A 12,082-nucleotide genomic window follows, 5' to 3' on the forward strand; every position below is an offset into this window, starting at 1 on the left:
TGTCTGTACTGTAGAACTGATTAAATAAATCACAACATATTTATATGATGAAAAATAATGAGAAAACTGTGCATGTACTGGTATGGAAATGTCTCTAAAAGAGATTGTGAAGGTGAAACGTAGGATAAGAACACTCGTGAATATGCTAGCTTTTGTGTATATAGAAAAAGGAGTAATAAAAACCCACATTCCTATTTACTTGGATATTTCATAAAGAAATTCTAGAAGTGTGTATAAGAACACTGGTTATGGGAGTCATGTGGTAGTGCAGCGAGTTAAGCGCAGGTGGCACAAAGCACAAGGACCAGAGTAAGGATCCAGGTTCAAACCCCCGGCTCCCCACCTGCAGGGGAGTTGCTTCACAAGCAGTGAAGCAGATCTGCAGGTGTCTTTCTCTCCCCCTGTCTTCCCCTCCTCTCTCCATTTATCTCTGTCCTGTCCAACAACAACAAAATCAGTAGCAATAACAATAATAACTACAACAACAATGAAAAACAACAAGGGCAGCAAAAGGGAAAATAAGTAAATATAAAAAAAATTTTTTTAAAGAACACTGGTTAATTCTAAGACATGGGATAGGAACTGAGTGGATAAGGAATAAGGATGGGGGGAGAGACTTTCCACTACATACATGGCTATACTTTTGGGGGGTGGAAACATATGAATGCATTATTTATTTAAAACTAAATAAATACAATTCAAACACTCATTTATTGTGATGCTCAGAACAAACAGTCTGATCTGGTGAGACATACTGCACTTCTAGGTGCAGAGCTCTGAAGACTGAATGAGGCAGCCTCTGTGCCAGCAGTTACTCTGTTTAGATATAGTGCTCCAGAGCAGAACACAGATTTTCTCTGTCCAAATGGTTATAGAAGGACAAATCTTTGAGTTTCTGACCCAGGAGAACCAGCTCCACAAAATTTCTGGGATTCAAGTCCACTGGACCAAAAGTGTAAGAGAGAAGGGTCCCATGGATGCCCAGTATGGAATATTCCATAAGCTAGTACAGAGGCATCAACTGTTCTTGACTCACAAGGGAAGAGTGGTGGTATCGGTCACGAGTGGCAAAGTCAGCATTCTCTTGAGTGAGCTGAGTCATCTCCATGTCAACCGTAGCCAGTGAGGGTGCCAGAATTATCTGTTCTTGTGGTGATTGCAAACTCCTTCAATAAGAAAAACAGAATGATCAGAAGAAGGACCAAGTACCAAACAGTGGAGTGTTTCCTTGTGGATAGAGGTAGTATTTGCAAAAGTGTCACTATGTTTATTATTTTGTGCTTATATTTAACAGGCATTTATATAATATAGATATTGAAAGATATATGTACAATAGCTTATGAAAGAAATAATTTGTGTAAAATGATAGCTTTTAAGTAGATATGTGTAAACTGTACAAAGACAACCTCCCAGATGGTATCATGTGGGGCTCTATACACTTTTTTTTAAATGAAATAATGAATTGGAGGGGTTGGAAAATTGAGAAAAGCAGATAGAGAAACTTTCAATTTGTTCACTGGAATGAAAGCTGGATGAAGAATGATTTCCATAGCTCAGGTTTACAGGACAAGTACATACAAGGTAAACTGCAAAGGTTTTTGGCACAAGGTTAGCCTGAAGACAAAGAATCAAGTTCAGATATGGATTCTGTCACTTGGACAGTTGGAACTGGAATAAACAACTTAAGAAAAATGTTACGATCTCTCAATCACTCCAAAGCTAACCTTGCCAGACAAAGTAAGGACTACAAAAGCAGAATAAGGGCAAGAGACTGGCATACTTCAATGATGACTCTTTAGTCACTACCAGGCCATCCCATTACTTGGGGCCCTAATCAGGGAGCCCTGTGATTCCCACATAGACATGTTGGGCCTAGACCTCTAACAGATCCCGCTCTCCACTGTCACTGGTCATCTCCATCAGGAACAACATAATGGACTCCTTGGTGGGAACCTATAGGATCTGACCCTCAATGTGGATCAACAATAGTAGGGAATGTTCCATTCTCCAAAGGGAGGTTGGACAACATATTCTACTTATTACCTGAGGAAGATGGGTCCTGAAATTAATGCAGCCTGGAATGTTCCTAGAGATGACTACAGAAAGTAAGCTCAGACCTACAGAGATGCAGAGATTACATAGGCTCCTGTGTTGAATATGGGGCCCAGAGCAAACTGGTGGGGTTTACAGTTACAATATTGATATACTTTCCCCATATTTGAGAGCTACTCTCTTCCCTGATCCAGCTTTCTAGTCCTTTTTCCAACTATGACACTATCTCCCCAGACAATAATAGCCTGGGTCTACCTGCATATTAGATGTCAGGCTCAGGCAAAACCTAGTAAAGTCATGGGCTATCGGGAAATTGTGAGGATGTGATAAAGCCTGGCAGGGCTTGACCTGAGGAGTGCATCTATCCTGTCAGTCTCTCTCTTTCTCTCTACCGAGAGGTTGAGCAAGGAAGGACAGGAGTAAACCCAAAGGTTTGCCCCGTCTTATCAGACTCCCTGCCTCACAAAGCACACTGCATTTTTCTGCCTCCAGGAGCCTGGCATTCCTTAAAACATTAAGCCAGCTCCCCCTGCTCAACCCTGCATTCCTGATACTATTCCCTGCTCCCTTATTATCTACATAATCATTATTTTGCCTGAAAGATCCCCACCCATTCCAAACCTATGATCTATCTTCTTTCTACCCTCAAGACCCTCCCTGCCTGCAGGGTATTATTATTAATCCTACCAGTTAAAACCATCACAACAGTTGCTAAGGAAGTTCCTACCTTTCCCAGTCCCTTTTGCCTTTCTCTTCCTCTTTCCTAGCCATTTCCATTTCCAACTTGCCACTTCCAGGTTCAACCTTTAAAAGCCTGGGCTCTCTGATCAATAAAGAATCAAATTGCCTTGCCATCATGAGCTCTGTTCATGAGTCATCTCCCTCAGATCGCGCTGAGTGAATAGCAGCCCATGCTGGCTTCGGTACTCTCCAACCCAGAGAGTACGAGCATGGGAAGAGGCACCACATGCTAGCCCAGTAATGGGCCCTATGGAATATACCTAAAATAGCTTTACTAGCTTTTTCCAAAATGGAGAACCCAAATCTTCATCTGCAGTACTCTTGCCTTTAGGTTCATGATTCATCAACAATTTTTTCTGCTTTATCTCTTAACTTTTTTTCAGCCAACAGGTTCCAGATGATACTATGATGACAGCCTGACTTCCCTGGGCAGATGACCCTACCATGTGTCTTGGAGTCCCACCTCCCCAGACCCCTTCCCCACTAGGGAAATAGAGAGATAAGATGGGAGTATTGATCAACCTGCCAATGCCCATGTTCACAGGAAAGAAATTAAAGAAGCCAGACCTTCCACTTTCTGCACCCCATAATAATCCTGGGTCTATACTCCTAGAGGGATAAAGAATATGGAAGCTATCAAGGAAGGGGATTGGGTGCAGAGCTCTGGGGGTAAGCACTGTGTGGAAATGTACCCCTTTTACCTAATAATCTTGTCAATATTTCCATTTTATAAATAAAAATTAAAAAATAAAACTGTTAAGAATACAAAATAAAAGATCTAAAAATAAAATAAGTAAAAAAAACATAAAGGAATGAAGAGAGATGAGGCTGGTATAAGAAGATGAATATGGAGGGAGTGGAGCCAAGATGACAACTCAGAAGCAGCTGCTGATTTGAGCTCTGATGAAAACTGCTAGAAAGTATCAGATCCTGGCCTTCATTAGGTCTATGAACACAAGATGTTCTAAGTGTGACACCAAAGAGGTGACTACAGCTCAATTTGGGTTAGAAATTAGAGCAAAAAGAAATAAATTTTTTAATTATTTCTCTCCTCCCTCCCACATAGCCAGACCACAGGAGTAGGCAGCTGCTGTTAGCAGGCTTCCTGCTGACCTTATTTGTTTAGCAAGATTCCTGGCTCACCAGGGGTGCCATTCCAACCCAGTTCTTTCTGAATACCTTGGCTATCTTTTTTTTTTTTTTTTTCTCTGAGTAAGGGACTTAGGCCCAATTGCAGTGACAAATATATGACAAAAAACTGGGAAAGACTGACTGGAGGGTTTTTTTTTATTTTTATTTTTTTCTTTTTCAATCAGTTGTATAGACTCAATGTGCCTGAGCTAACAGGGAGCTGTCCAAGTTGCAGACCCACTGCTAGGGATTTTTACTCTATTCTATTTTATTATTATGATCATATATATGCATCCTTTGCCCCCTTCTCAGGTTGACCAAAATTAATTCTTTTTTGTTTTTTATTTAAGAAAGGATTAATTAACAAAACCATAAGGTAGGAGGGGTACAACTCCACACAATTCCCACCAACCAATCTCCATATCCCACCCTCTCCCCTGATAGCTTTCCCACTCTCTATCTCTCTGGGAGCATGGACCCAGGGTCATTGAGGGTTGCAGAAGGTAGAAGGTCTGGCTTCTGTAATTGCTTCCCCGCTGAACATGGGCGTTAACTGGTTGGTTCATACTCCCAATCTGCCTCTCTCTTTCCCTAGTAGGGTGTGTCTCTGGGGAAGCTGAGCTCCAGGACACAGTGGTAGGGTCTTCAATCCAGGGAAGCCTGGCCAGCATCCTGGTGGCATCTGGAACCTGGTGATTGAAAAGAGAGTTAACATACGAAGCCAAACAAATTGTTGAGCAATCATGGACCCAAAGGTTGGAATAGTGGAGAGGAAGTGTTAGGGGGGTACTCACTGCAAACTCTAGTGTACTTCTGCTTTCAGGCATATATTTTGCAGTAGTTTATGGATACGTGTGAACATAAGCTCTCTCTCAAAGAAACTGGTGTATATCTAGATTATGGGACTTTGTTAGAAAGTGAACCACCTGAGATGAAATTAGAGTGTACTATAAAAGGAAAGGTCTCACCCGAGTAATGAAGCTGAAGGGTTGTCATTCCACTGGTGAAGTCTCTGGACACAGTCTGAGGTGAAGGATGTTGAGGTGGCAGTGTTGCTTTGGTTAGGTTGTGATCGGTGGATGCAATATTATTTGGTATGGATTGGGAGACGCATATGGGAAAGTGGGCCCTATACAAGGGTTCCAGGACTGGGTGAAGTAGGGGCTCTATAGTGGAGATGTGAGGTTCCTGCTGTCTTAGGGTTCCAAAAGACAATCGATAGTTAATGTTATCATCACATTATTTGGTAATTGGGTTAACTTTGAAAAGTCCTTTTGTTAGGGTTTGCTGTACAGTATCCAGTATCTTATATATAGCTGTGCTATTGGATGCTTCTAATCTACTTGGTCTAGGTTTTTGAGAGAGCCCGCATATCAAATACACAGCCTATATATTAAAAAGATTCAGTTTGTGTTTTGAAAAACTTTGAGACATACAATTGATTTTCCCCCTCTCATATTAATCAACGATTGATTTATATGTCTACATTTGCTAGCAGTGTACATAAACACCATCCCCACCACCAAAAGACTGTGACCCATCCCTCCCACCCACTCCCACCCTTCACTGGCCCAGGAAACTGCATGTCTACCCCTCACCACAGGGTTTTTACTTTGGTGCCCTACTTACAATTTGATCAGGTCCTGCTTTTAGTTTCCCTTTCAGATCTTCTTAGTCAACTTCTGTTGATGAGTGGGATCATCCCATACTCATCTTTATCTTACTGACTTAGCTCACTTAACATAATTCCTTCTAGCTCTGTCCAAGAAGGGTCAGAGAAGGTGGGTTCATTGTTCTTGATAGCTGCATAGTATTCCATTGTGTATATATACCACAGCTTTCTCAGCCACTCATCTGTTGTTGGGCACCTGGGTAGCTTCCAGGTTTTAGCTATTATGAATTGTGCTGCTATGAACATAGAGTACATACCTCTTTTTGGTTGGGTGTTATGGAGTCCTTGGGGTATAACCCCAGGAAAGGAATTACTGGATCATATGGAAGGTCCATGTCTAGCCTTCTGAGAGTTTTCCAGACTACTCTCCACAGAGGCTGTACCAATTTACATTCCCACCAGCAATGTAAAAGGGTTCCTCTGTCCCCACATCCTCTCCAGCATTTGTTGCTGCTGTCCTTTTTGATGTATGCCATTCTTACAGGAGTGAGGTGGTATCTTAATGTTGTCTTAATTTGCATTTCTCTGACAATCAGTGACCTAGAGCAGTTTTTCATATGTTTGTTAGCCTTTTTGATCTCCTCTGAGGTGAATGTTTTGTTCATATCCTCTGCCCATTTTTGGATGGGGTCATTTGCTTTTTTGGTGCTAAGTTTGCTGAGCTCTTTATATATTTTGGTGATTAGTTTCTTGTCTGATGTATGGCATGTGAAGATCTTCTCCCATTCTGTGAGGGGTCTCTCTGTTTGTTTAATAGTTTCTTTGGATGTGCAGAAGCTTTTCAATTTGATGTAGTCCCATTGGTTTGTTTCTGCTTTACTCTTCCTGCAACTGGGTTTGATTCACCAAAGATGTCCTTGAGGTGTAGATAGGAAACTGTTTTACCAATGTTTTCCTCTAAGTATTTGATTGTTTCTGGTCTGACATGTAGGTCTTTGATCCATTTGGAGTTGATTTTTGTTTCTGGTGAGATAAAGTGGTTCAATTTCATTCTTCTGCATGTTACAACCCAGTTTTCCCAGCACCATTTATTGAAGAGAGCCTCCTTCTTCCATTTAATTCTTTGGGCCCCCTTATCAAAGATTAGATGCCCATAGTTGTTGGGATTTATTTCTGGGCTTTCAATTCTGTTCCACTGGTCTGTGTGCCTATTTTTGTTCCAGTACCATGCTGTTTTGATGATGATGGTTTTATAATATAGTTTAAGGTCTGGGAGTGTGATGCCACCATTTCTGTTTCTTTTCCTCATGATGGTTTTGGCAATTCTAGGTGTTTTCAGGTTCTGGATAAATGATTGTAGTGTTTGTTCTATTCTCTTAAAGAAGATTGGTGGAACTTTGATGGGTATTGCATTAAATTTGTATATTGCTCTGGGGAGAATATTCATTTTGATGATATATATTCTTCCAATCCATGAGCATGGGGTATCTTTCCATTTCTTGGTATCAGTTTCTATTTCCTTGAGTAGTGACTAATAGTTTTCAGCATACAAGTCTTTCACTTCTTTGGTCAACTTTATTCCTAGGTATTTGATTGATTTTGCTGAAACAGTAAATGGGAGTGATTTCTGGATGTCTTCTTCTTCAGATTTAGTGTTTGCATAAAGAAATGCCACTAATTTTTGTACATTGATTTTGTAGCCTGATACCTTGCTATATTGCCTAATAACTTCCAGTAATTGTCTGCTGGATTCTTTAGGTCTTTCTATGTATACTATCATATCATCTGCAAATAGTGAGAGCTTGACTTCTTCCCTTCCAATCTGTATTCTTTTGATTTCTTTCACTTGCCTGATTGCTATGGCAAGAACTTCCAATATTATGTTGAAGAGTAATGGTGACAGTGGACAGCCCTGTCTAGTCCCTGATCTGAGGGGGAATGCTTTCAACTTCTGTCCATTGAGTATGATGTTGGCTGTAGGTTTGCTATATATAGACTCCACTATCTTGAGGAATTTCCCATCTATTCCCATTTTTTGTAGAGTTTTGAGCATGAAAGGGTGTTGGATTTTGTCAAAGGCTTTCTCTGCATCTACTGAGATAATCATGTGGTTTTTGGCTTTGCTTTTACTGATGTGGTGAATGACATTGATTGACTTATGTATGTTGAACCAACCTGCATTCCTGGGATGAATCCCACTTGGTCATGATGAACAGTCTTTTTGATGTGTTGCTGTATCCGGTTGGCCAAGATCTTGTTTAATATTTTGGCATCTATGTTCATCAGAGATATTGGTCTGTAGTTTTCCTTTTTTGTTGTGTCCCTATCAGCTTTTGCTATCAGGGTGATGTTGGCTTCATAGAAGGTGGAAGGGAGTATTCCTGTTTCTTCAATCTTATGGAAAAGCTTAACAAGTATGGGTACTAACTGTTTTCTGAAAGTTTTGTAGAATTCGTTTGTGAAGCCATCTGGTCCAGGACTTTTGTTGTTGGGAAGATTCTTAATAACTGTTTCAATTTCTTTGTCTGTGATTGGTGCATTTAGCTTTTAGTTCTTCTTGGTTCAGTTTTGGAAGTGCATAGGTTTCTAGGAATTCTTCCATTTCTTCCAGATTCTCTAGCTTGGTGGCATATAGTTCTTTATAGAAGATTCACAGAATTATCTGGATTTCTGTGGTGTCAGTTGTGTTATCTCCTACATCGTTTACAATTCTATTAATTTGAGTCTTCTCTCTTTTTTGTTTGGTGAGTATGGCTAGGGGTTTGTCAATTTTGTTTACTCTTTCAAAGAACCAACATTTGGCTTCATTGATCTTTTGTATGGTTCTTTTATTTTCGATGTTGTTTATTTCTGCTCTAACTTTAGTGATTTCTGTCCTTCTGGTTGCTTTAGGGTTCCTTTGTTCCTCTTCCTCTAAGGCCTTGAGGTGTGCGGTAAGGTCGTTCATTTGAGCTTTTTCTTGGTGTTTAATATGTGATTGTATGGCTATAAGTTTCCATCTCAGTACTGCTTTAGCTGTGTCCCAAATATTTTGATAGGTTGTGTCTTCATTTTCATTAGTTTCCAGGAACATTTGAATTTCCTGCTTGAGTGAGTCTCTGACCCAGTGGTTCTTAAGGAGCATGTTGTTTAGTTTCCAAATTCTGTGTCTTTTAATAATTTTCTGTTTGTTGTGAAATGTTAGTTTTACTCCACTGTGGTCTGAGAAGATACTTGGGATGATTTCAATGTTCTTGAATTTATTGATGCTGTCTTTGTGGCCTAACATGTGGTCTATCATTGAGTATGTGTTATGTGGATTTGAAAAGAAGGTGTATTCCAGTTTTTTGGGGTGAAGGAGTCTGAAAATGTCCAAGAGGTCTAGTCTGTCGATCTCTTCATTCAATTCTCTTGTATCTTTGTTGGTTCTCTGCTTTGTTGATCAGTCTAAGGTGTGAGAGTGGGGCATTGAAGTCTCCCACTATTATTGTATTACTATTGATGTATTTTTGAAATTCTTTCAGTACCTGCTTGACGTATTTAGATGGTCGCTCCTTGGGTGCATAGATGTTAATAATTGTTAAGTCTTCTTGGCTGATTGATCCTCTAATCATTATGTAATGTCCTTGCCTATCTTTTATTACTTTATTTAACTTAAAATCTATCGTGTCTGAGATGAGAATGGCTGTTCCTGCCCTTTTTTTGTGGTCCGTTAGCCTGTATGATAGTTTTCCATCCTTTCACTTTCAGTCTGTGTTTATCTTGTTTTGACAGATGGGATTCTTGCAAACAGCATATGGTTGGGTTATGTTTTCTGATCCATCCGCCCACCCTGTGCCTTTTGATGGGTGAGTTTAAGCCATTGACATTTATTGATAATATGGATTTAATGTATTGTAGTGCCATTGTTCAAAAAAAAATTTGTTTGCTCTGATATATTGCAAGTATTATAGTGATGTTCTTGTTTATAAGAGGTCTTTCAGAACCTCTTTCAGGGCCGGCTTGGTGATGGTTGCCTCCTTTAACTGCTGTTTATCTAAGAAGGTTTTGATCCGTCCATCTAGTTTGAATGAAAGTCTAGCAGGATATATTATCCTTGGTTGAAACCCTTTTTAATTCAGGGCTCGATAGATATCTTGCCACTCCCTTCTGGCTTTTAGAGTTTGAGTGGAGAAGTCTGCAGATAATCTTATGGGTTTTCCCTTGTATGTGACTTTTTGTTTCTCTCTTGCAGCCTTTAGGATTCTTTCTTTATCCTTACTTCTTCTCATTGTAACTATGATGTGTCTTGGTGTCTTCAGGTCTGGGTTGATTCTGTTTGGTACTCTCTGGGCCTCTTGAATCTTGATGTCCTTTCTGTTATTCAGATGTGGGAAGTTTTCTTCTATTATTTCCTCTGGAATGTTTGCTTCCCCTTCCTCTCTTTCTTCCTCTGGCAGGCCAATTATGTGAATGTTATTTCTTTTGAGATCATCCCATATGTCTCTGTTGTCATTTTCATTATCTCTCAATCTAATTTTCAGCTCTTTCACCTCTTTCTTTGTTTTCTCTAACTCATCCTCTGTCTGACTAATTCTGTTTTCTGCTTCTGTTAGTCTGCTTTCCCTTGCCTCAGCTTCTTTCTTCATTACAGCTATTTCAGCTTTCATTTCTATAATTGCCTCAAGATAATCAGTATTTTCCTTGGGGGTCTCAACTGTTGTTTCCCTAATACTGCCATTCCTTTCCTCCAATGTTGTTTTCATTTCTGTGATTAATAAGTTTATTATTGCTTGCATACTTTTCTTATCTATGGTTACTTCTGGCTGATTTGTAGTTTCTTCTGGGCTCTTGTCTTCATTCATTGGAGTAGCAGTTTTATTTGTTTTTGATCTACCCATTTTTTTCATTTATGTGTTTCCTTTTTTTTATGCTCTGTTTTTCCTCAGTTATTTTGTCTTGAGTACAAGTAACACTGTACTGAATACCTTTATGACTATTGCACTCACCAACCTCAGGAATTACAGTAGCAACTGAAGCAAGTATTGAAGTAGTTTAATCATTACCAGTTAGCCAAACAATTTCTCCAATCCGTGAAAAAATAGTAACCAAATCCCAGTGAAGAAAGAGAAAAGAAAGGATAGCAAGAATAGACAGTTATGCAAATATACTATCCACTGTATATTCTAGGGGTAACAAGAGGGCAAAGGGAACTAGAGCAGAGATACACACATAGAGAGTCCACTCTGAGTCAGATTTCTTCCCCAAAATAATTCACAAACTCAGAAAGGCAAAGAAGAAGGAAGAAGTGTATGACAAGATAAAAAAAGAGAGAGAGAGATGAGAGAGAGAAAAGGGAAAAGATAAGAAAAAGAGCTGTAATTAAAGAGCAGTGAAAGGAAATTCCCAAATTGGTATCAGTGAATTCAAAAAAGCACACTGTTTGTTGGTGTGGGGGCTGGGGGCTGTGAGTTTGGGAGCTGTAGGATTAAGGAAGAAGTAATGACAAGAATGAGAAAAAGAAAAAAACGAAAAGAAAGAGAGAGAGAGAAAAAAGAAAAAGATAAGAAAAAGAACAGTCATAAAAGGGCAGTGAAAGGAAAGGGGGTTTTTTTGTATTTATTTTTATTTATTTAATTAGCTATGTGGGGTGAGGTGGGGGGGTTGGCTACTTAGAAAGAAAAAAGGTCAGAGGTTTCAGAAGGGTATAGACTTAGAATTAATGATACTCCCTGATGTGGCAGGAATTTGGTAAAGAAAAGGAGCTCCCCTCCCCTGCTAGGAGCTGGTCCCCAGGGAATGGTTATGGGGGGGGGGCCGGGAAGGAGGTATGCTTGAAAATTAAAAGGAAGAAAAAATTTTTTTCCCCTTTTTTCCCTACTCTAATTCTTTTTTTAAAATAATTATTTTATTTATTCCCTTTTGTTGCCCTTGTTGTTTTATTGTTGTAGTTATTTTGTTGTTGTTGTTGTTGGATAGGACAGAGAGAAATGGAGAGAGGAGGGGAAGACAGAGAGGAGGAGAGAAAGATAGACAACTGCAGACCTGCTTCACCACCTGTGAAGCGACTCCCCTGCAGGTGGGGAGCCGGGGTTCGAACTGGGATCCTTATGCTGGTCCTTGTGCTTTGCGTCACCTGCGCTTAACCCACTTTGCTACAGTCTGACTCACCCTACTCTAATTCTTAACCCAAATTAAGTTATAGTCACCTCCTTGGTGTCACCGCTAGGACCCCTTATTGGCTGGCCTGCTAAAGGCAGAAAATCCTACCGTTTCCAGGAGATGTGGTCAGAGCTCATCCAATAGCAGCTTCTCAGTCCGCCATCTTCCCGTAACTCCCAAAATTAATTCTTAGTATACTTTCCATTGCTAGGTGACTGGGTGTCTTATCCATTGTGACAGGAACTTGTCTCACTTGTCATATCTCCTCTACCTACTCTCCCCCTTCTCCCTTCTCCTAGCTATTAAAAAAACAAAACTCTCCTTTCACTGCTTTTTTTTACTGTTTTTTTCTTTTCTTTTTTCTTTTCTACCTTTTTCCCCCTGTCTTACTTTCATCCTTCCTTCTTCCTTTGCTTCCTGAATTCA

The 12,082-nt window shown here is 39.9% G+C and overlaps 1 protein-coding gene across 4 annotated transcripts in view; it reads right to left on the reverse strand.

Moving 5' to 3' along the window:
- Positions 1–692: 692 nt before the first annotated feature.
- Positions 693–12,082, reverse strand: part of SLC12A8 (solute carrier family 12 member 8) — a 330,378-nt gene continuing 318,988 nt past the window's right edge. For all 4 annotated transcript variants that reach the window (XM_060198210.1, XM_060198211.1, XM_060198212.1 and 1 more), the window contains one exon: positions 693–1,166. In XM_060198210.1, the coding sequence (XP_060054193.1) occupies positions 1,004–1,166 (163 nt within the window). In that variant the 3' untranslated portion in view covers positions 693–1,003. The remainder of the gene's footprint in view (positions 1,167–12,082) is intronic.

This window comes from Erinaceus europaeus, chromosome 9, assembly GCF_950295315.1.
Source record: "Erinaceus europaeus chromosome 9, mEriEur2.1, whole genome shotgun sequence".
In the NCBI taxonomy this organism is placed as follows: domain Eukaryota; kingdom Metazoa; phylum Chordata; class Mammalia; order Eulipotyphla; family Erinaceidae; genus Erinaceus; species Erinaceus europaeus.